Source organism: Eretmochelys imbricata, chromosome 4 (genome assembly GCF_965152235.1).
Source record: "Eretmochelys imbricata isolate rEreImb1 chromosome 4, rEreImb1.hap1, whole genome shotgun sequence".
In the NCBI taxonomy this organism is placed as follows: domain Eukaryota; kingdom Metazoa; phylum Chordata; order Testudines; family Cheloniidae; genus Eretmochelys; species Eretmochelys imbricata.
In genome coordinates, this window is record NC_135575.1 from 1,072,650 (window position 1) to 1,096,970 (window position 24,321).

The 24,321-nt window shown below is 48.4% G+C and overlaps 1 protein-coding gene across 1 annotated transcript in view; it reads right to left on the bottom strand.

The window, feature by feature from the left end:
- Positions 1-592: 592 nt before the first annotated feature.
- The window catches only part of LOC144263814 (class I histocompatibility antigen, F10 alpha chain-like), a 40,390-nt gene continuing 16,661 nt past the window's right edge, over positions 593-24,321 (bottom strand). Inside the window, exons 3-8 of the mRNA XM_077814801.1 lie at positions 17,934-18,209; positions 16,029-16,304; positions 13,604-13,705; positions 13,158-13,190; positions 3,732-3,773; positions 593-3,164 (exon numbers count right to left, since the gene is read on the bottom strand). Coding sequence (XP_077670927.1) covers positions 3,160-3,164; positions 3,732-3,773; positions 13,158-13,190; positions 13,604-13,705; positions 16,029-16,304; positions 17,934-18,209 — 734 coding nt within the window. The 3' untranslated portion in view covers positions 593-3,159. The remainder of the gene's footprint in view (positions 3,165-3,731; positions 3,774-13,157; positions 13,191-13,603; positions 13,706-16,028; positions 16,305-17,933; positions 18,210-24,321) is intronic.

Sequence of the window (24,321 nt, forward strand, 5' to 3'; positions counted from 1 at the left end):
GAGGATCATTGCACCCTGAGGGGGAGGAGAGAGCTGTAAACTGTGAGGGCAAAAGAGGTGGTCTTCAGTGGGGTTCCCCAGGGATCTGTTCTGGGTCCAGCATTTAACATCGTTATTAATGGCCTGGATGTAGGTACAGAGAGCAGACTGATCAATGATGCAGATGACACAAAGCTGCGGGGTGGGGGGAAGGAGGTTGCCAGCACTTTGGAAGATACAGCTAAAATTCAGAGGGACTTGGATAAATTGGAGAACTGGGCCACAGATGACAAAATGAAATTCAACAAAGACCAATGTGAGGTGTGGTACGTAGGGAAGGAAAACCAGATGCACAAATACAGAATGAGGCAAACTGGCTCGGCAGCAGCGCTGCTGAGAAGGATCTGGGAGTGGTGGTGGGTGGGTGTTTGGTAGTGGAAAGGCTTGAATCATAAAAGATGAAGAGTTCAGGTGTACTAAGTGTTTCTTTCAAACTCTGATACTGATGGTAAATAAACCAGAAACGGCTGAAAAAGTTTTGAATCTGTTTCTCTCTCTCTGTGCGGATACGCCTACAATAACCATATTTGACAAACCCACACACAGACTTAAACCTGTTGCCTGAAAGTATTTTTAATGCTAATAGTTGCATCTATTTGACATTTTCTAAACACTTTCTCAGCGTTTCAGATAAATTACATCTTTCTTGGAGACAAGTATCGGGGGGAGCTGTGTTAGTCTGTATCCCCAAAAGCAACGAGGAGTCTGGTGGCACCTTAAAGACTGTTGCCAGCACCCAGTGCCCAGAGGCCAAACAACAGCAGGGGTTCGTTACCCGGTGTGCTTCACTCAATAATCGCAATGGGGTGGAGAAGCAGAAAAGTTTATGTGCAGCTGCAAACCAGGTCCAGGGAGAACAGAATCTCAAATCCTGCACCCAGAGCAGGTCATTACACACACTTTTATATCCCTTAATGCTACTGCACTACACATCATCCAATTAAAACTTTACACAAATACTCTGCCTTCCTTATATGGGTTACAACAATGTTTATTTCCTGCAACCGCTAACAAGCATTCCTAGCAACTTAAACAATCAGCACGTCCTGTCTGGCCTTGTAGTTCTCTCTCCTATTATCTTTAACTTGGCGTCAGCAAACCTTACACGATGAGGCATTATCTGCAGCTGCAACATTGTTTTAAGAGCAAAAGAGCTTACTCAAACCAGCCAGGCCTGAATTCTATTAAGGGGCATTGAGAAGAAGCCCTTCGGCCTTCAGCAGGGAGACTTCCTCGACCCTTATGGCCTTCCATCCCCTCGACTTAACTAGTGGCCATGCCCTGGGGTCTCCAAGAAGACTAACCGATTTATTTGGGCATAAGCTTTCGTGGGCCCATGAAAGCTCATGCCCAAACAAATCGGTTAGTCTTTAAGGTGGCACCAGACTCCTCGTTATCTTTCTTGGAGGTTATTTTCAGGCTATACCATGGCTTGATTTTATTTTTCATTTAATGCACTAAGAATATAAACAATATAGGCCCTGGGCACATTTCACAGCACTGCAGGCGGTCGTTGAACAGGGCACTTGTGGTGTGAAAAATGTTTCTCTTGAGTCTGGACCGTGGCTATATCGTGACCAAGAAATTTGGACCTTGACAAAAAATAATTATCTACCCCGGCATTAAGGGCTGCTCAGAAGAGGACGGTGATCAAGTGTTCTCCAGGTGCACTGATAGTAGGAGACGGGGGGATTTAGGTTAGACATTAGGAAAACTCTCTAGCTCTAAGGACAGTTCAGTGTGGGACAGGTTGTCACAGACTCACAGGCCAGTGCCCTCTTGGCTCCGTATGGCCCCTGTGGGGAACCGGCCTTTCAGAGTATTGAGCCTACATGAGGTCACACTCTTTGCTCAGGGTTTAAGCTGTAGGCTTCTCCTCCGCCTCCCAGTACCGCCCGTCTGAGCCTCCAGCATGCCTGCCTCTCTCGAGCTTGCAGCGATTCTCAGCCAGCGCAGCACAGAAGGGTTTATTGTACGTCTGGAGCAGATTACAAGACCTTCTCAGGGGCGTCCATCTGGGTCTGTCCCCACCCAGGTGGGCTCAGGCCGCTCTTTGTTCCCAGACCAGAAGTGAATCCTCCTTTCTGCGGCCCACCCCATATCACCTCCAAGGCCCCATCTCCATCTGTCTTCTTTCCCGGGCAAACAGGTCTCCAGGTGACTCTCTCTTCAGCTCTTTGTTCTCTCCGCTGCCCATAACTGGCTGGCTCCAAGTTGGGATGGGCCTTCAGGTCATCAGTCGCTAAGTTACAAAGTGCCCAGGCCATGGTCTGGGGTCCAGGCTGCTAGACCGGGTCACACCTGGTCCTCTACAACAACAGACACCCCACCTCCCACCTGGGTTAGACATGCAGCACATGGGGGAAACTGAGGCACACAGTATACATACGCAACATTAGGAAAATACCCCACTTCGTCACACAGGTTGCCTAGAGAGGATGTGGAATCAACATCCTCGGAGGTTTTTAAGGACAGGTTGGACAAACACCTGTCAGGGATGGTCTAGGTTAACTTGGTGCTGCCTGAGATTGGGGCTGGACTTGATGATCTCTTGAGGGCCCTTCTAGCCCAGCATTTCTATGGCTCTATGAATGGTGAAAAGGACATTAGAGGCACTTACAAACTAAATGCAGACACTTATTCCTGTCCAACAGATGTCCGCAGCTGATGATGGCAGCAGCGCGACCAGCTGCGAGTAGACCCGGCCATTTACCGTGTTATAATCATGAAATTCGGCAGGAAAAAAAGCCGTCCCCACCACAGACGCACAAGCAGTTACTGCTGACAGACCTAGCTCACCGCACCGCGCAGCCAGAGCACGGCGTGCCCACACTGAATGGGGCAAACACTGAACTCTGACTAACAGAGTTTTTATCCATTAAAATGTTGGAAATTATTTTGTGCAAATAAAACATTATTACAGAAAACTATGACACCTGAAAAGCAAAACGTGGTTCAGTGAGCAGAGAGACGAGGCCGGAAATCCCACACGGGACGCTCCAAGTGCCAGAGGAAAGCTAGGGAGGGGTTGACTGGTTCTTGTAGGGAGACAGAGCAGAGCTCATCCGTCTTCCTCTCGGGGGTCCCCTCAGGCTGAGGCACAGACTCCACCAGGCTCAGTTAAGCTGCAGAAGTTAAACACAGGCAACGTCTGTCAAAGGAAACCTGCCATCATGTTTTGCAATGACAGTGCACGCTGCGGTCAGGGCGGTCGCCCGAGTGGCTGCAGGGTTCAGTGGACAAAATCTCTAACCCCGCTGACAAAGCTTGTAGCTCCAGGGTCACAGACCCGGGTTCCTGGAGCCCCAAGTGCTGGGCTCTGTCCCTGCTGCTTCCTCCCTGCAGTTCACTGGAGACTGTTCTCTGAAGCAGCTGGAGTTATCCTTGCAAAAGCTGAGCTCAGCCCACGCTGTGTCAGCAGCCACAGAGAAATCCCTCTCACTAGCGTCTTTCACACCTAAAGTCATCGCAGTGAAAACAAGGGGGATTTGGCTGCAAACCTGTTCCTGCACCCCCAGTGTGAATAAAAGGGAAATAAGAGATCCAGAACTCCCCTGTTCTGCTCCTTGGGGCTGGTTTGCTAGAGGGGACGGGCCAGGGAGACTCAGGGTCCAATGACTTGGACTAGGTCTCTCTCTCCAGAGGCCTCAGTGAGAGCAGTGAACCCCTAGGCTAGAGCCCCTGTCACTTACCCTTGGCAGATAGGTCAGAGCCACTAGATCCTTGGTCGTTTGCTGTGCAGAGGAGGAGGAGAAGAGAGAGTATATTAGCGTCTCTCACAAGGCAGAGTTTCAGCGTAGTTAGTAGATACGGGGACTCCTATCCAAAGGGAACAGTCATCACCTGACCCTTCCCGAGCAGTGAGCTGGTTGGTGCACAGATCAGTCTACAGGGCAGCTGCCCAGGATTTCCATTATTCACGTGCGAAAAACGTCACCATTGTAGGGGGACAGCACTGCTCTATGCTCTTCATGCCTCGTCAGAACAGGAGCCCAGACTACTCAACATTCAACGGCTGGCAAAGCAGGAGATGCTGGGCTAAGGATACTCCTGCCAAACAACCTCAACTCCGCCTCCTTTGGGCTGTGCCCAGAGGGGTCCCTCACGCAGACCACAGATGTTACCCTCCCCCCGCCAATGAACAGCAATTCCCGCCTTAATCAATGGCGCTGCACCAAACAGTGTGGACGGTATGAAGAGGAATGCAGATTTGGGGCGGTGCTGGGCACACAGACAAGGGCAAGTTTGGTTTGGCATGGTGCTGGTCTACTTCCTGTTCCTATTCCCAGACCCACTGGGGCAGAGTTTGAGTTGCGTGGGAAGCATCATAATTAAGACCTTACCAAATTCACGGTTGGTTTTGGTCAATTTCAGTCACAGGATGTAAAAAATTGTTATTTTCATCATTTCAGCTATTTAAATCTGAAATTTCATAGTGTTGTACCTGTAGGGTCCTGACCAAAAAGGGGCTGGGGGGGGCAGCAAGGTTACTGTCGATGGGTCACGGCATTGCCACCCTTACGTCTAGGGTGCTGCTGGGGGGGCACTGCCTTCAGGGCTGGGTGCCTGGCCAGCAGCCACCGTTCTCTGGCTCCCCAGCTCTGAAGGCAGCACGGAAGTAAGGGTGGCAATACTGTGATCCCCTCCAATAACCTTGCAAACCCCCTCCGCCCCCCACAACCCTCTTCTGGGTCAGGACCCCCAGTTAGAGAAGCGCTGGTCTCCCTGGTGAAATCTGTATAGATTTCATGGTCCGTGATGCGTTTTTTATGGCTGTGAATTTGGCCATAATACCTCTGCATATCCTGGTTTGCCAACCTTTGACTTCTGGGAATTAAACACTCCCATTCTGAAAGGACACAGGGAGCCCAGGGCAGGGCTGAGCACCTGCCACCTTAACTCCCCATTAACAAAGTTCTTGCATGTGAATTTCTGTTGTTCTGGAGTAACGAGGAGGAGGGAGGGAGGCACGACTGAGGGCCAGCTGCGGGAGGAAGGGGGGTGCTCTGCGGAGGTTTTGTTGGCACTTCTCAAACCCCCTCCGTTACCTGCTGGGGGACCCCTGAGAGCATAGAGAGAGAGCTGGATGACTACACCCTAGCAGGGCCCGGCAGATCTGTGCACTTTATACTGGCTCTTCATACCAGACATTAGAGGGCCTCAGATGCAGTCAATAATGTATGTAAATATCTCCCATAATTTTTAGTCTTGGTCCTGTTGGTAAAGCTAATTACAGGAGACAATTGAGGAGGGGATTTGAACTTGTCATCGAGGCGACAGAGTGGTGCTGATCTGAAGTCAGTGGAAAGACTCCCATTGGCTTCAACAGGCTTTGGATCAGGCCCAGATATCACAAGCACCAAACCAACTTTCAGGTAAATCAAAAGAAGTGTAACATTAAAAGCAGGTCAGACACCTTCAGGGTCACACTCAGCCACACACAGCACAGCTCTAGGGGGATAATAATTCAGCCCCAAACCACCGTATACATTCCTGACTATCGCCTTGTCTACACTACTGAAATTGGGACCCATGCCCGCAAGCCATGCAGTTCCACCAGAGAGAGCAGGGGTGGAGCAATCGAGGAGATGGGGTTCAGGTGTTTTTAACCCTTGTATCGTCTAGGACTTCCTCGGAGCAAGGTTAGAGAACACGTGTCTACAGCCACGCTACACTACTGAAGACGACCTCTGCTGGGAAAACAACACAGCAGGGCACAGATTATCCAACAAGTTCTTGGAATGTGTTGGAGACAATTTTTCTTTCAGAATGTGGAGAAAGCTTTTAGGGGAGAGGCTGTTCTAGATTTGGCTTTGACAAATAGTGAGGAACCGGTTGAGAATTTGAAAGTGGAAGGCAGCTTGGGTGAATGTGATCATGAAATGACAGAATTCATGATTCTAAAAAATGGTAGGAGGGAAAACAACACAATAAAATAATGGATTTCAAGAAGGCAGACTTTAGCAACTCCCTGAGTTTGCTAAGGTAAGATCCCATGGGAAGCAAGTCTAAGGGGAAAAACAGTTCCAGAGAGTTGGAAAGTTCTCAAGGAGACATTATCAAGAGCACAAGTGCAAATTGTCCCACTGCACAGGAAAGAAATGAAGGATGGCAAGAGACCACGCTGGCTTAACCAGCCTACAGGGCAGCTGCCCAGGATTTCCATTATTCACCTGCAAAAAACCTTACCACTGCAGGGGTTCAGCACTGCTCTGTGCTCTTCATGCCTCGTCAGAACGGGAGCCCGGACTACTCAACATTCAATGGCTGGCAAAGTAGGAAATGCTGGGTTAAGGATACATAAGAACGGCCACACTGGGTCAGACCAAAAGTCCATCTAGCCTAGTATCCTGTCTTCTGACAGTGGCCAGTGCCAGGTGCCCCAGCGGGAATGAACAGAACAGGTAATTATCCAACCATCCCTGCCCATAATGGCTAATAGCCACTGACAGACCTATCCTCCATGAATTTATCTAGTTTCTTTTTTAACCCTGTTATAGTCATGGCCTTCACAACGTCCTCTGGCAAGGAGTTCCACAGATACTCCTGCCAAAAACCCTCAACTCTGCCCCCTTCTGTCTGTGCCCAGACGGGTCCTTCAAGGACACCATATACTTCACCCTCACCCTGTGTTCCCTCTAAGCTGCACGGTCGCGCGGCCACCCAGGAATGAATCAAATCCCACGCATTTAATGAGCAGAGCTGCGCATGGCAGCATGTGTTCAGGTGCCCCTCCCCCCGCTGCTCTGCAGCCCCGTTGCTCCTGCCCTTTGCCTTGGAGCCCCTGGGCAGCAGCTCCCGAGACCCTCCTCCTGGCTGTGCAGAGCGGGGAGGAGGGAGGTGGCGCTGATGTCAGGGTTTCCCCCTCCCCCCACCCACCTGACCCATCTCTGCAGTGCAGGCCGGGGGGAGGGGGGGACAGGGATCAGGAGCAGGAGAGCTCAGCTGCTGGGGTCTGAGCCTTCTGGTGTGAGTGCCTTCAAGAGACAGCGCACGGTCTCTCAGACTTCCCCAGCAGCCAGCACACATGCACACACATACATATACACACACTGTCTGTCTCTCACACACACACACACAGAGTCTGGTATCTCACACACAAACTGTCTCTCTCTCTCTCACACACACACAGAGTCTGGTATCTCACACACAAACTGTCTCTCTCTCTCACACACACACACAGAGTCTGGTATCTCACACACAAACTGTCTCTCTCTCTCACACACACACACAGAGTCTGGTATCTCACACACAAACTGTCTCTCTCTCTCACACACACACACACACACAGATTTTGTGTGTGTGTCTCTCTCTCTCACACACTCACTCACTTTCTCTTTCACACTCACCTCCAACACATACTTGTGTTGTTCTTGTTGTTGTTACTTCTTGGTATTTCTTTCAGTGCACACATATTCTCTGTAATTTTATTCCTTCAAAGTGCTATTATTTTAGATTTTTGACTGGTCTGTGCAGTAAAAAAAATATTTCTCTTATGCTTAAATTTAATTCTTTGAGCAGTGAGTTCTAAAATGCCTAACCTGTCCTGGCTGGAGTAATTATCCCTATGGTAACTTTTAAAATATATACATTAAATCTAGGTTTTTTGTACCTACTGGTGGCACACATCCACATATCCACCTCGATATTGGTGCACATAACAAAATTCCTTCTGCACAGTGATGGAAAAAAATAGAGGGAACAGTCCCCCTGCCAATCAACATCAATTCAATTCCCGCCTTAATCAATGGCGCTGCTCCGAACAGTGTGGACGGTAGGAAGAGGAATGCGGATTTGGGGTGGTGCTGGGCACACAGACAAGGGCAAGTTTGGTTTGGCATGGTGCTGGCCTACTTCCTGTTCCTATTCCCAGACCCACTGGGGCAGAGTTTGAGTTGCATGGGAAGCATCAGAATTGGGACCTATCAAATTCAAGATCCATTTTAGTCAATTTCACAGTTTTAGGATTTTAAAAATTGTAAATTTCATTATTCAGATATTTCAGTCTGATAATTCATGGTGCTGTAACCTAAGTTCCCTCTAAGCTGCACAGCAGACTATAAAGGGCTGTGCAGAACCTATAAAGGGCCGGGAGCAGCAGGCTGGAGAGGAGAGAGGTAGGGGTGGGTGGGAACTGGGGAGGGAAGCAAGTTGGGGCATGCAGGGCTGCCACAGGCCTCTCTCCCAGCCCCAGAGCTCTGGCGGGGTGAGCGGGGCCCCTCCCCCAGAGTTCGCTGCTGCCAGCAGGGAGAGGGGCTGCAGGAAATCCTCTGGCCCCAGCGGGGCAGCCTGTGTGCACCCCAAACCTCTCATCCCCGGTCCCACCCCAGAGCCCGCAGCCCCTGGACTCCAAGTCACTGGGTATCATAATTTTATAAAATTGCTGTACGCAAAAATCCAAATATTTAAAATCAATTCCCGGATCCTGCAAACACTTAAACAGATACATAACTTTACTCATAGAAACAGTTCCGTTGTTTAAAGTTCAGTAAGTGTTTGCAGCATCAGGGACTCAGTGTATTTTTATTAAGAACTTGTCATGTAGTGGCATACAATCTTTGTCACTTCAACAGTGAAACAATTTTGTGTTAACAATAAAAAATTATTTGAACTCTCAGTAATTTACAGGAGTAATTTTTTTATATAGCCCAAAGTTTTCAGGCTCTTCAGCCTGCCTTTAGCCACCTAAGGGAGGGGTTTTCGAGAATGCTCAGGGCACAAGTCCTATTGACTTCAAACTGCAAAACCTGATGGTTGAAGCATTTCAGCTCTTTACTTGTGGAAGTACAGTGTACTGGCCAGAAATCCTCTCGCTCTTCCACGTTGCTTTTCACTAGTAGATCTCAAAGCTCTTTATCAAGGAGGCATAGAGCACAGGCTACTTGGTTTTGAATTCTGTCTCTCTATAGTCTCATACTAGGGGATATTAATGAGGCCTTGGGCTTGTCTTTTTCAGCATAGATGAGCATTTTAAGTGTGAAACTTCTTAGTAGAAAAAACCTACATAAAATCTGAAATTTTATTAACAATTGGGAAACTAAAAAAAACAAACAAGTTAGAAAACATCCACTTTGACAATTTAAGACCATAAAATGGAAGAGAAGATCTAGCAATATGTAAATAAGAAATCTGATTTAAGTTTAAAAAAACCCTCTAAATTTAAATGTCATAATTTAAATACAAATTTTAAAGTTCTGATTTTTATCCACCCCAAGAAGTGGAGCTCTAAAAAGGTGCTGTTTTAAAATGTGGGTACGTATGAGAAACCCCAAAACAAAACCAAGAACTGTTGTTTGAAAACACAGGGCAAAGGAGAAAGCGACAACACTCAAGGCAACCGAATTAAGAAGAGAAAATTACTCTTGCCTTTTGTTGAAAGCAACCTGAGCAGAAAGAGTACATGAAAGACAGACTGCAAAGGATAGAGAAGAGTTGGGAAAGTGAAAGGTAAAGGCCAACTGGTCCCAATACAACAGTCTCTTTGGTCCTATATAAAATGTATAAATTTTCAATTCATGTACATTTGGGCTTTAATACAATTTCTATACAGATAGGGTCTGAAAGCAAGACAATTTAACACACATTCTGAAACTGGGGCTGAACAGTTTATAGTTTCTGGTAAATCTAATCTGGCTAGTGTATTTATATAGTTTTGTCATCAGTCAACACCCTCATCCCCCCACTCCGGACCCCAACCCTCTGCCCCAGCCCTGAGCCCCCTCCTGCACTCTGAATCCCTCATCCCCAGCTAGAGCCCTCACCCCCACACTCCAACCCTCTGCCCTAGCCTGGAGCCCCCTCCCGAACACCAAACAAATCCTTCAGCTCCACCCCATTAATTTTGTTATCTGCCCCAATATGGAAGTGATCTGTCACACATCACCTCCATATCGGTGTCACATAAGATTCATTCCGCATACGAGTGGGAAAAATTAGAGGGAACACTGGTTGTAAGTGTAGGGGTCCAGACCCAGAAAGGGGCTGGGAGGGCACAGCAAGGTTACTGTAGAGGGTATTGCCGCCCTTACTTCTGCGTTGCCCTCAGAGCTGGGCACCTGGCCAGCAGCAGCTGCTCTCTGACCACCCAGCTCTGAAGGCAGTGCAGAATACTGGAATCCCCTACAATTACCTTGCAACCCCCACAAAGACCTCCTTTTGGGTCAGGACCCCTGGTCTGAGACACACTAGTCTCCCCTGTGGACTCTGTATAGTATCAGGTAAAAGCACACAACACCAGAATTCAATGTACGTGACGCATTTTTCAAGGCTGTGAATTTGGTAAGGCCCTCATCATAACACCTCTGCATATCCTCGTTTGCCAACTTTTGACTTCTGGGAATTAAACACTCCCATTCTGAAAGGACACAGGGAGCCCAGGGCAGGGCTGACCACTTGCAACCTTAATTCCCCGTTAACAAAGTTCTTGCATGTGAACTTCCGTTGTTCTAGAATAAAGAGGAGTGAGGGAGGCATGACTGAGGGCCAGCTGTAGGAAGAAGGGTGGTGCTCAGGGGAGGATTTGTTGGCACTTCTCAAACCCCCTCCGTTACCCGCTGGAGGTACCCCGGAGAGGGTAAAGAGAGAGCTGGATGACTGCACCCTAGCAGGGTGTTAAAAGCAGGTCAAACACCTTCAGGGTCAAAGTCAGCCACACACAGCACAGCTCTAGGGGGATAATAATTCAGCCCCAAACCACCGTATACATTCCTGACTATCGCCTTGTCTGCACTAGCAAAATTGGGACCCATGCCCGCAAGCCATGCAATTCCACCAGAGAGAGCAGGGGTGGAGCAATTGAGGAGATGGGGTTCAGGTGTTTTTAACCCTTGTATCGTCTAGGACTTCCTCTGAGCAAGGTTAGAGAACATGTGTCTACAGCCACGCTACACTACTGAAGAAGACCTCTGCTGGGAAAACAACATCACAGGGCACAGATTATCCAAAAAGTTCTTGGAATTTATCGGAGACAATTTTTTTTTCAGAATGTGGAGAAAGCTATTAGGGGAGAGGCTGTTCTAGATTTGACTTTGACAAATAGAGAGGAACTGGTTGAGAATTTGAAAGTGGAAGCCAGCTTGGGTGACAGTGATCATGAAATGAGAGAGTTCGTGATTCTAAGGAATGGTACGAGGGAAAGCAAGAGAATAAAATAATGGATTTCAAGAAGGCAGACTTTAGCAAACTCAGGGAGTTATAGGTAAGATCCCATGGGAAGCAAGTCTAAGGGGAAAAACAGTTCCGGAGAGTTGGAAAGTTCTCAAGGAGACATTATCAAGAGCACAAGTGCAAACTATCCCACTGCACAGGAAAGAAATGAAGGATGGCAAGAGACCACGCTGGCTTAACCAGGAGATCTTCAATGATCTAAAAATCAAAAGAGAGTCCTACACAAAGTGGAAACTAGATAAAACTACAAAGGAAAACTGTAAACAAGGATGTAGGGGCAAAATTAGAAAGACCAAGGTGCAACATGAGATCAGACTAGCTAGAGACATAAAGGGTAACAAGAAAACATTCTACAAACACATTAGAAGCAAGAGGAAGTCCAAGGACCTGACAGAGGCGATATCTGAGTCAATATCTCTGAAAAGTCATGAAAGATGAGAGAGAGGACTGGAAGAGGGGAAATATAGTGCCAATGTATAAAAAGGGGATTAGGGACAACCCGAGGAATTACAGACCAGTCAGTTTAACTTCAGTACCCAGAAAGATAATGGAGCAAATAATTAAGCAATCAATTTGCAAACACCTAGAAGATAAGGTGATAAGTAACAGTCAGCATGGATTTGTCAGGAAGAAATTGTGTTAAACCAACCTGATAGCTTTTTTTGACAGGGTAACCAGCCTTGTGGATAGGGAGGAAGAGGTAGATGTGGTATATCTTGACTTTAGTAAGGCTTTTGATACTGTCTCGCAGGACCTTCTCATTAACAAACTAGGGAAGTACAACCTAGATGGTGCTACTATAAGGTGGGTGCAGAACTGGTTGGAAAACCGTTCCCAGAGAGTAGTTATCAGTGGTTCACAGTCAAGCAGGAAAGGCATAACAAGTGGTCCCTCAGGGATCAGTTCTGGGTCTGTTCATTATTTTATCATGGCATAGAGAGTACACTTATAAAGTTTGCGGATGATACCAAGCTGGGAGGGGTTGCAAGTGCTTTGGAGGATAGGATTAAAATTCAAAATGATCTGGACAAACTGGAAAAACGGTCTGAAGTAAATAGGATGAAATTCAATACGGACAAATGTAAATTATCCCACTTAGGAAGGAACAATGAGATGGACACATAAAGAATTGGGAAATGACTGCCTAGGAAGGAGTACTGTGGAAAGGGATCTGGGATCATAATGGATCACAAACTAAATATGAGTCAGCAGTGTAACGTTGTTGCAAAAAAAAAAAAAGCGAACATCATTCTGGGATGGATTAGCTGGAGTGTCATAAGCAAGAAACGAGAAGTAATTCTTCCGCTCTACTCTGTGCTGATACAGCCTCAACTGGAGTATTGTGTCCAGGAAGGATGTGGACAAATTAGAGAAAGTCCATGGGAGAGCAACAAGAATGACTGAAGACCTAGAAAACATGACCTGTGAGGAAAGACTGAAAGAATTGGGTTTGTTTAGTCTGCAGAAGAGAAGACTGAGGGGGAAGGAGGAAGGGAAAAAAATTGCTTTCATCAACCTGTGAGGATAAGACAAGAAGCAATGGGCTTAAATTGAAGCAAGGGAGGTTTAGGTTGGACACTACAAAAAACAAAATCCTGTCAGGGTGGTTAAGCACTGGAATAAATTGCCTAGAGAGGTTGTGGCATCTCCCTCATTGGAGGGTTTTAAGAGCAGGTTAGTCAGGGATGGTTTAGATAATACCTAGTCCTGCCATGAGTGCAGGGAACTAGACTAGGTGTCCTCTCGAGGTCCCTTCCAGTCCTACGACTCTACGATTCTATGGTACTAGAGCAATAGTTGGAGATTTTCCTAAAATCCTCAGTGTAGACAAGGCCTATGAGTGGGAGCGAGGATCTCCTATCAGTGGCTCCAGGTTAAAATCCACAAGCAAATACTGATGGCCGTTCAGAGATGGCCACTTGAAAAGAGGTGATGGGTCTCTTATCACTTACCCTGAGCTACAGCATAGCCATCTCCCTTCTTCCCTGCAGAGAGAAGGCAAATTTCAGTGAATGCAGCTCCCAAGGCAGGAACTGACTGCAATTGGTGTCCACAGCTCAGAAACCGGGCCCCTGGCTCAGCACAGACCCCTGGCGCTCAGTAATGGACTCAAGGTCCCAGGCGCTCACAATTGGCAAGAGAGAAGGACACAATGAGACAGTTTCCAAAGACCTCGGTGCACTGGGTGCTGAGCTCTATGGAAAACCTAGCCCCATCTAAACTGTAACCCGCACCCAGTTTCTGGGTCTGGCCCTCCAGCAGCTCCCATTGGGGGTCATTAGCTCAGTCCCGCAATGGGGCAGTTACACCGAATTGACACAGGCTCCTGTACTCCTTAGGGGTATGTGCAGGGCCCAGCAAGTCCAGGGAATCCACCCCCATATCCCAGGCTCTTTACCTGGGCGTTTCTTTTTCCAGATGATTATTCCGATTATAACACCAATCAGGACAACTGCTGTGATAACTCCAGCCACAATGGGAATCAGATTGTTATTTGGCTCTGAAATGAAATGGAGAGAATGATCAATGGGGAAAAATCCCCCCACTCCCCCCCGACTAAAACCCCCTTTCATCCCACTGCAGGGATCAGTCAGTCAGCTCCGCAGATAAGGGCTGAGTCCTGCAACCCTCCACCCCTTCCACTGCAGCCACCATGCATTGCATCCCACCATAGGAAGTCCTGGACACAGTCTCTACCACTTCTATTTTAAGTGCTAAATATTTATTATGAATTGAAGACTTTTATAACATTAATCGAACTTCATAAACCTAACTGTGGGACAGCATGGATGTCAGTATCATCCCTAAAGGGGAAAGGGGGGAGACTTGCTGAAGATCACACAGTGAGGCAGTGCAAGAGCCAGGACTCGACCCCAGGAATCCTGACTTCCAGCCCCTCCTGCTCTAACCCACTAACCCCAACTCCCCTTCCAGAGACAGAACCGAGGAATTCTGGCTCCCAGCCCCTTTGCTCTAACCCACTTGCCTCCACTTACCTCCTAGAGCCAAGGACAGAACCCAGGAGTCCTGGCTCCCAGTCCCTAACCCTCCTTGACCAGGCTGACTTTCACGACTAATGGAACACAGTCCCATTGTGGGAGTCTGGTGCCAAACTGGAAACTGACCTCAAAGCTCTGGATTTCCCTGCCATGAATGGAGTTACAGACACAATGCGTGTTTTTTGAGGGGCCAGGAAGTGAAGAGGGGAGGATAGAAATATTAATACTGTTTTTGGTTTATATAAACCTGTTAAACCCCGAGTTCTGTATACACTTTCCGTTTCACTAATCAGTTTCTCCTGTTGTCTGAAAGAGCCACATAATAAAACAGCAAAAAGAAAAATATTTCTAAGAGAATAAGGAAATGTGGGTTATGACACAAAAATTGGCAGGGGACGTGGTAGCAGGATTGTGATGTGAAACTATCTGCTGACGAGAGTCCCGGTGCAGGCTGCCCTCTCAGAAATTGTTTGCACTTCCAAATGCTGCATTTTTGCACATCCCATTTAACCAAGCAAAAAGATGGCTGGAAGGCAGCTCCATGTGCAATAAATTATTCCTAGACTTTCTTGTGCTAGGGGCATAGGAGACTCTCCCCCGTGATGCAGGGCTCTCATCTGCCTCCTCGCTCCATTCCAAGGCCATACCTCCCTTCCAGCATCACTGCGCACAGAAACAAGTTGCTCCCAACATTAAACCTCTCTATCTGGCCACATGGGCAAGAATGAAGGGCCCGTAGAACCATGTTTCTGAGAACCTGCTGAATCAGAGGACCGGAAGGGACTTCAAGAGGTCATCTAGTCCCGTCCCCTGCACTCATGGCAGGACAACAAGTGCATGAAGTTGAGACCGAAGTGGAAGTATATAAAGGGAATTTGGATGCAGGCCTCTGAAATGAACAGAAGTCAGGCTAACTCTAGCTTTAATAACGCAAGATTTGTAGAAGCGGGGATAGTGCGAAGCGAGTGGAAAAGAACTGTGAAAGAGGCTGTTGTGACCTTGTATTAGATAAGAATAGAACGTAGACTATAAGAGAAATTGAGCAAAATGAGATATCATGAAGGAATATGTATAAACAATATGCAGCTGTTGCTTATTATTGTCTGTAATAAAGGTATAAATACTTGCTCTAATTGTTTATCTGTAGAGAGACCTGCCTAGGTGTGGGAAACCCTGTGTCCTAGGGCACTCTCTCCCTCTGTGCAATTGCTTGAGATAATAAAGTGTATCTGACTTGCTGCACCCAACCTGAGAGTGAGAACTGTGTTTTTCTCTGACACCGGGCTGCAAGCTGAAGCAAGACCAATTCTGTCTGGAAATAAGGGGCAGATTTGAGCTTCCCCTGGGATGTGGTAAATTCTCCATCCCTTGGAGACTTTATATCTGGAATCGACATCTCTTTCTGAAGGATGAGCTCTAGTTTGCTCACGGATGACCAGACTGGATGCTGGGGTCCCTGGTGTGATTCCCCCCTGCCCTGGGCTATGCAGGAGCTCAGATCAGATGATTAGAATGGTCCCTTCAGGCCTTAATGTCCGATTACTAATCTTCTCCCTTCAGAGACAGTGTATTGCTGAGATGTATCGAACAGCCCCAGAGGCAGCAAACTGGAGAGCAAGGCATGAGCCCCAGGCACTGTGGGTCCCAACTCTAGCACAAGAACTTGATGCAGAGGGACAGGGCCAAAGGGGACAGGGCCTCACAGACCCTGAGGAAATTCCAGCTTCAGCCTATAAATCCAAATGAGAATTTTTCAGGGGTTGAGTTTAATGGATTCCCCCTCTCCCACAAGGAAAAAAAGAGACACACACACAAATGCCTTACCCCAGGAGATGGAGAGTGGCTCTGATAGGCTTTCATGCTCCACGTGACATGAATAATGGCCTTTGATCTTGGGATCAATCTCCATTGTCACCCAGGTCTGGTAGGTCCCGTCCCCACTGGGTAGGATGCCTTCAGAGTAGGTCTCTTGCTGTCTGCTCTCCCCATTTCTCAGCCAGGTCACGGTGATGTCCCGGGGGTAGAACCCACTGACCTTACAGGAGAGGGTGGTGAGGCCGTCATGAGATGACCTGTCCCTCACTCTAGCTGTTGGGCGCACTGGGAAAAAGAAGAAACTGAAGTTAGTTATTTTCAAGCTCTAATCCAGGCAGCCTTTGCTGGAGCTTTGCAGCATGAAATTCTGAGACCCCAGGAGTGGGAGAGGACAAAAGTCCATGAGACGGAATCCCTCTGATGAGAGAGAACCACCATGTTAGAGAATTCCTGTGCCCAATTCACAGCATCAGCAACGGTGAACCACAAATCCAGGTCCCTGACCTGGCCTCTGCTCCCAACCACAGTGACACAAGTACCTTGAAAGGCTTCACTAAGCTCCACATACAGGTGTCAATCATGTGCTAGGTTTGTGCCCATCTCCTCTCAGTCCCTGGATATGAAAGAGAGAAGAATCTTGCCCTGGCCAGGGAGCAAAAAAATGAACTAGATAAAATGACCAATTAAAGATGGAAAGGGCCCATTTAACAAAAAGTGACAGTGCTAAATTGCCCCTCAAATTAACTAATATTAATTGGCTAATTTCTTGTAGGTTGTTACCAAATCTATTTACCCCAATATTATGGATTTCAAATGCATTTACTCTTATGTTGAAAAATCAGTTTCCCAGCCCGTTGGCACTGAAATATACATTAGACTGCTGTGTATGGCTTTTACTTCTTGGCATTTGTAAAGATGGCAATTGACAAGATAATGTTCTGCTGAGGTTCCTGAGAGAAATAAGTAACTAGTATGTTGCAAAAAACTGGGTACAAATTTCAAGTAACTTTGAACAGCAAGTGCAAACTGTTTGGGAAGGGAAAGATTAGGGTGTGTAATGATGCTAACTAATCTGGGAAATGTGTGTACATGGTAACACACAAGGTACATATGTGAGTAATAGCGAGTTAACATTTTGAAGCAGACTACGCTGCAACTGTCCTCCTGAGTCGGAGTGGTAAAGCATTTAACCTCTTCCCTTCTATGTTTGTGCTGATTAATCTTTACTGAAAAAGCTTTGATAAATTTGAGTGTGATTATCAGATGTCTTATTGATAAAAGAATCAAGGAATAAGTAAGAGGGTGTTGCAGCAAAGGTAGGTCTTGAGGGGGAAAACTTTAAGGACAAGGGGTGCCTTCTTCCAGATTAGTATGGGGAGGGCAATTCCACATGTAGGGGATGGCATGGAAGAAAGCACATAAATGACTGTGGGAGAAGTTTGGACAAAGGCAACAAGAACAAAGCTACCGTCATTGGTGGAACACAGGGGCTGGGGGTAACACAAGAAAATATGATGGTGCAGACAGTGAATGAGGAAGAATTACATGGTGAATGAAGCTGGTGTCCAGAGAAGTGGTGGCTCTTCCATAATTAAGTAAAGTGCTTTAACATGCACACGCATTGGCAGATTGCCTTGATAACTACTGTGTCAACACCAGGGGAAGAGCTAGAATGTGTGCTGCAAATTTGGGCTCATTTGATCAGCTTCTCTACAGTGAGCTGCTTTTAACATTTTCAATTTCTTATCTTTTTTTCCAGCAGCGCTGGCGGGGAAGGGGTTCTTTCCCCACCCATCCCTGGTGCAAGGTTCGCTGAATTGCCCCTTACTCCCCTGCTCCATTTTGGAACTGGGGCTGGGGAATGGAGATGTAACTTGTATTGACCTCTTGGGTGGGGCTTGTGCCCCATCTTACCTTTCCTCTGCAGAGTCTCCTTCCCGTACTCTAGAGAACTCCTTAGCCAGGGAATACATTTCTCCTCCAGGTAGCGTTTCCACCGCTGGTTGTCAAGTACTTCAGCATCCCATCTCCTCTTGGAGATCTGAGCCCCAATATCTGCTGCTACCCAAGTCATGGTCTCCTTATCGAAGGTAAGAAAGTCGCGTCCGTCATATGAATCCTGATAAACCCCCCAAGTGGTGTTGTCTTCCCGGAGATCACAGCCGTATATCGTCTGGATAATGTGAAACCCTGAAACACAGCTGAGGTTCAGCAGCAGCCTCTCTCTGAAATCTCACCAAGACCCCATTGCAGGTAGACCACTGGGTCCTCCCCTTGCTACTGGGCCCTCCCTCCCCTGAGAAATGGGGTTCCCACTTATGCTGCTGGGTCCTACACCCTCCCAGCTCCTTTCAGGAGGGAAGCCAAACCCACAGGGGGCCCACGCTCCATCTGTTGGGTCTTTGTACACTAAAGACCCCCCACTATAGAGAGCTCACAACCTTCAAGGATCACCTCACTGCTGCTTGTTCTTGTATGTTCCCTGTAGGGGGTGCAGGGTGGCACAACCCCAAAGGGAGTACTCTGGATATTAATAGAATCATAGAATATCAGGGTTGGAAGGGACCTCAAGAGGTCATCTAGTCCAACCCCCTGCTCAAAGCAGGACCAATCCCCAACTAAATCATCCTAGCCAGGGCTTTGTCAAGCCTGACCTTAAAAACTTCTAGGGAAGGAGATTCCACCAACTCCCTAGGGAACGCATTCCAGTGTTTCACCATCCTCCTAGTGAAAAAGTTTTTCCTAATATCCAACCTAAACCTCCTCCACTGCAATTTGAGACCATTACTCCTTGTTCTGTCATCTGCCACCACTGAGAATAGTCTAGAACCATCCTCTCTGGAACCCCCTTTCAAGTAGTTGAAAGCAGCTATCAAGTCCCCCCTCGTTCTTCTCTTCCACAGACTAAACAATCCCAGTTCCCTCAGCCTCTCCTCATAAGTCATGTGTTCCAGTCCCCTAATCATTTTTGTTGCCCTCCGCTGGATGCTTTCCAATTTGTCCACATCCTTCTTGTAGTGTGGGGCCCAAAATTGGACAGAGGACTCCAGATGAGGCCTCACCAATGTCGAATAGAGGGGAACGATCACGTCCCTCGATCTTCTGGCAATGCCCCTACATATACATCCCAAAATGCCATTGGCCTTCTTGGCAACAAGGGCACACTGTTGACTCATATCCAGCTTCTCGTCCACTGTAACCCCTAGGTCCTTTTCTGCAGAACTGCTGCCGAGCCATTCGGTCCCTAGACTGTAGCGATGCATTGGATTCTTCCGTCCTAAGTGCAGGACTCTGCACTTGTCCTTGTTGAACCTCATCAGATTTCTTTTGGCCCAATCCTCCAATTTGTCTAGGTCCCTCTGTATCGTATCCCTACCCTTCAGCGTATCTACCTCTCCTCCCAGTTTAGTGTCATCCGCAAACTTGCTGAGGGTGCAATCCACACCATCCTCCAGATCATTTATGAAGATATTGAACAAAACCGGCCCGAGGACCAATTTTCTATCCACCATATAGTCCATATTGCAGAGGTCTATCCCCTCCAGCTCTCTTCTGCTCTCTGAGGACTCCCCCAGTTCTGGTAATCAGGGTCATTCTGGAGAAGAGAGAGAGTTCGGGGTGTCTATACCCCACTCTCTCCTGCTCTGGTTGTATTAATTTTGCAGGATCCTCAGGGTGACTTGGTCCCCCACCTCCTCCATTCACATTACCCGCATGTCCCTGTAGAGAAGGGGTACAGGAGATCTGTCCCCCACACTAACTTCTGCTCTGGTTTAATGACCTCACAGAATCCCCAGGGTCCCTCTGTTTCCCTGCCCCATCTTCCCCGTGTCTCCAGCTCAATCTAGGAACGGCAAAGCACCAACTTCGGATGCTTGGCCTCTTTTTCACACGGCCACTGTCTCAAGGTGATTCCCTGTAAGGATCAGGCCATTGACGGCCTTTAGTTCAACTGGCCACCATTTTCCCACAGCCAGGCTAATCTTCACAACAACGGCCACCATCTCGCACACAACCAAGAGCAGACTCAGTTAATACAGCCACCCCCGGCCTGACAGGAGGCAGGGAGGGAGACTAGGGGGGAGGGAAAGGAGATGGGGACAGGAAGGAGAATTTAGGAGAGAGGGAGGGAGGCTGTGATGAACAGAGAACACTGTGAGGATCACGAGGAAGACTGAAACGCGCGGGGAACGGATCAGACCCCGCGCTTGGCAAACAGGGCAGAATGTGGGGGCACAAAAATACCCCACACAGGGTCCCAAGTATTTACACCCCTCCCCCATCATGCATTAGATACACCGAGGTAAATGCCTAGATTTTCAGCAATCACTAGTGATTTTGGGTGCCCACCTGAGACCTTTTAAAGGGGCCTGATCAGAACATGGTGGCACCCGGCCGCTGAATCTCAGACACCCAAAAAATCACGAATCACGTTTGGAAAAACGTCGGCCAAGGGATTAAAATACCACTTGGGGTCACAGCCACAGGTGAGAGCCGAGCCCACTGAGCTGTGTCCCTGAACCATGCCCCAGGCTTGGGCAAAAACCGGTTACTAACCTTCCTGTGACGGCTGTTCTCAGAGCTGTGCTGCACACGTCCATTCCACGCTAGGTGTGCGGGCCCCGCGCACAGTCGCCAGAAATTTCTCTCTCAGTGGTACCCATCAGGTCGCCTCTCGTACCCTCTGGTACCATGCGCTCATGGCGCAGTATAAGAGGACCCGTCGACCCCGCACATTCTCAGTTCCTTGTTGCCAGCAACTCCAACAGAGGAGGAGGATGGTGGCTCATGGAATGGACGTTTGCAAGAGGTCTCTAAGACCAAGAGTTACAGAATGGTTAGTAACCATTTTTTCTTCTTCAACTGCTTGCACACGTTCATGCCACGTTCGGTGACTCCCTTGCAGTACCGTAAGAGGTGGGCCAACCAAACCCAGTGTCATCTCTAGCTTGCTGGGTGATGGCGTAGTTGGAAGAAAAAGTATGTCCTGACGCCCAGGTCGCTGCTTTACAAATGTCCTGGATCAAGCCTGGGCCATGAACACCACTGAGGAAGCTTGTGCTCTCATAGACTGGGCCGCCGGGAAGGCAGGTGGTGGGACACCTGCCTGCTCGTACCACATGTGAATACACAGTGTGATCCACAATGAAATTCTCTGAGCTGAAATGGGTGGGGCTTTCATCCTATCAGCGACTGCCACAAAGAGCTGTGTGGATTTATGGATCGACTTTCTATATAGTCCTTTCTATACAGAACACTAGGATGCCCTGCCTAACATCCAAGAGTATGGAGATGTCTTTCCTCCCTATTCTTGTGCAGCTTCGAGAAGAAAATGGGCAGGAAAATAGCCTGATTACTATGAAACTCCAAGACTACCTTCAGGAGGAACAAGGGTGGGTGCAACCCTTGTCATTAAAGAACACTGTATACGGAGTTTTTGACATAAGAGCTCTGATCTCCGAGACCCTCCTGACTGAGGTAATTGCTACCAGAAAGGCGATCTTCCAGGAAAGGTACAACAGAGGGCACAATGCCAGTGGCTCAAAGGGAGGCCCTGTGAGCTCTGACAGGACCATGTTTAAGTCCCCCAGGGGGATGGTGTCAGGGCTGATTCCCCACTCTGGCACTTCGAGTGCAGAAGGTGGGGGCCTGCAAGGACTCTAAAAATTAATACTGGCCACTCCAGGCTGGTAATGCTGCCACCACCCAAGTGAAAATCTGCCTTTTGCCAATCCAGAAAAACTCACTTGGGAAGATTTTCTGGGGCCCCTCGGCTTTTCCACCCCTTCCTCGGGGAAGCCGAGAAAGGAAACAAAAGAAAAGGGGAACCCAGCTGTTGTATTGGCAGATTAAGATATGCACAACCTCCTCACCTCAAAAGACATAGAAATCCAATCATGTTCTTAAAAAAAGGAAATTTTATTAAAAAATAAAAAAGAAAGAAAACACGTTTGGAAAACTTAAGTTATTGCTAGATCTTAAAAGAGCAACCGCAAGGATTAATCAGCGAGAGTAGCTTTCTTGGGGTCCAGCTTAAAGGTTACAACAAAACAAAAGCACCTGGGGTCAGCACAGAGGAGTCCACAAGCCATAAAAAGAGACAAGCCTAATTGCGTCTACCTGACCATTTCCTGTTCTACTTCCATATCAGTGGTTCCAAATGAGTAGTTTCTAGGTATGATCCAGATGACTTTTCATACCTGACCCAGAGCTTTTTACAGCATGACTGCTGCCCTGTCCCTCTGCAGCCGAGAGAACAAAAGACCCACACACCCAGCAGTCTTTCCCAATTTGAGAGGGTACAGCTTCCTTATTGGTTCCCCTGGTCAGGTGCCAACTCATTTGACGTTTACCTCTTAACCCTTCACAGGTAAGGCAATTAGGGTGCAGCGGCTAAGAAGGATTCTAAGGCTAACTGAATGGTTGGGGAGTTACATAAGGGTGCTACCCACCCTCATTTATCACAGACGGGTTCCCAGATTCGCGGATAAAGCCTTTCAGGAAGTGAAGGGACATTTCATGTGAAAAAACTGACCACCCACCCACCCACCTGGGGGTAGAATGCGGAGATGGCGGCTAGGTGCACCTCAACAGATGGAATCGCTAGACCTGGCTGTTCCCAGACTGTTCTGGAGAATCTGCTTCATCTGAGAGATGACTCAGCCGGTGAGGGGCAGGGGTGCCGGAACAGGGGGACCGAGGGGCCAGGGCCCTGCCACTTCAGCAGCAGGGGGAAGGGGACAGAGCCTCAGGAGAAGAGCTGGAGCGGGGGGGAGGGTGTCGGGGAAGAGACGGAGTCACAGTTTCAGCCCCGGGGGCCCCCCCACTCATAGAGAGGTTCTGGCACCCCGGTGAGAGGCCTTGCTGGGTCGACCAAATGGAGAAACGCTTCCACTCGGGGAGGTAAGTAGCTCTGCTAGAAGGTTTCCTACTGCCTAGCAAGACCTAACAGACCTGCTCCGAACAGGCCAGTTCTGCAGGCTTCACCATGGAGCTGTCAGGCAGATGGAGCATCTGGCCGTGATCTTGCGAGATCAGGTCCAGAAGGGGAGGGAGCAGCATTGGAGTAGCTACTGACAGGTCTAGAAATAAGCCAGACTAGTGCTGACGTGGCCAGGCTGAGGCTATGAAAATAACCTTCGCCCCTGACCTCAGCAAGACCTTGTGCACTAAAGGAATGGGGGGGAAGGCGCAGAACAGGTGCTTTCTCCAAGGGAGTAAGAAGGCATCTGGGAGCGAGCCCAGGTTGCAGTCATGCAGACAGCAGAACTGCTGACATTTCCCCTTCTTGTCTGGTTGTGAACAGTTCTACGAGGGGAGCACCCCGCCACTGGAAAATGGCCCGTGCTATGTCAGGGCATAGGGACCATTCGCGGTGAGAAGAGCTGATCTGCCAGCTCACTCTGGGCTCCCGAAAGGTGAGAAGCTTCAAGGTGGCTCGAGTGCTTTATGCAGAACTCCCACAAGCAAATGGCCTCCTGACACGGGGGGAGAAGAGCGGGCCGCTCTCTGCCTGTCAATGTAAAACATGGCTGCCATATTCTCTGTAAGAACTCGCACCACCTTGTTTGCGATGAGCGGGAAGAACACCTGACGTGCTAGGCGGACCGCCCTGAGCTCTCTGATGTTCATCTGTAGCAAGAGTTACTGCTGGGACCACTGACCTTGTGTCCTGAGGTGTCCGAGATGGGCAGGCACCATGAGCACCGAGTCCAAATGATGGCTGTTTGGCCAGTACACCAAGGCCAGCCAAGCCTGAAGGGGTCTGAGGTGCAACCTCGCATATCGCACCACATATATGTAGAAGGCCTTGTGACCCAACAGCCTGAGAGGGCCTTGACCTGTGACGACACTGACTGGAAGTGGGCTTCTGGGAGGAAGCCCTGGCCTGGGTATAATAGAGCACTGCTTCAATAAACTTCTGCTCGTTTATCAGCAGGCCCTGTGCTCGAAAGGTTGCTTGGACGAGGTGGATACTGGCTTTTACCTGGCACTTGGACTGGCCCTTGACCAGCCAGTCACTGAGATACGGATACACCTGCACCCCTCACCTTCTCAGGAAGGCTGCCACTATTACCATGCATTTCATAAAGACCCATTTGGCTGCTGACAGGATGAACAGGAGGATGGTAAACTGCTAATGAGCCTGGTTCACAACAGTCTTGAGAAACCTTCTGTGGTCTCAGAAAATAGAGATGTAGAAATAGGCATCTTTCAAATCGAGGGCAGCGTACCCATCCCCTGGATCCAGGGAAGGAATGATGAAGGCCAGGGAGACAATGCACAACTTCAGCCTTTGAGG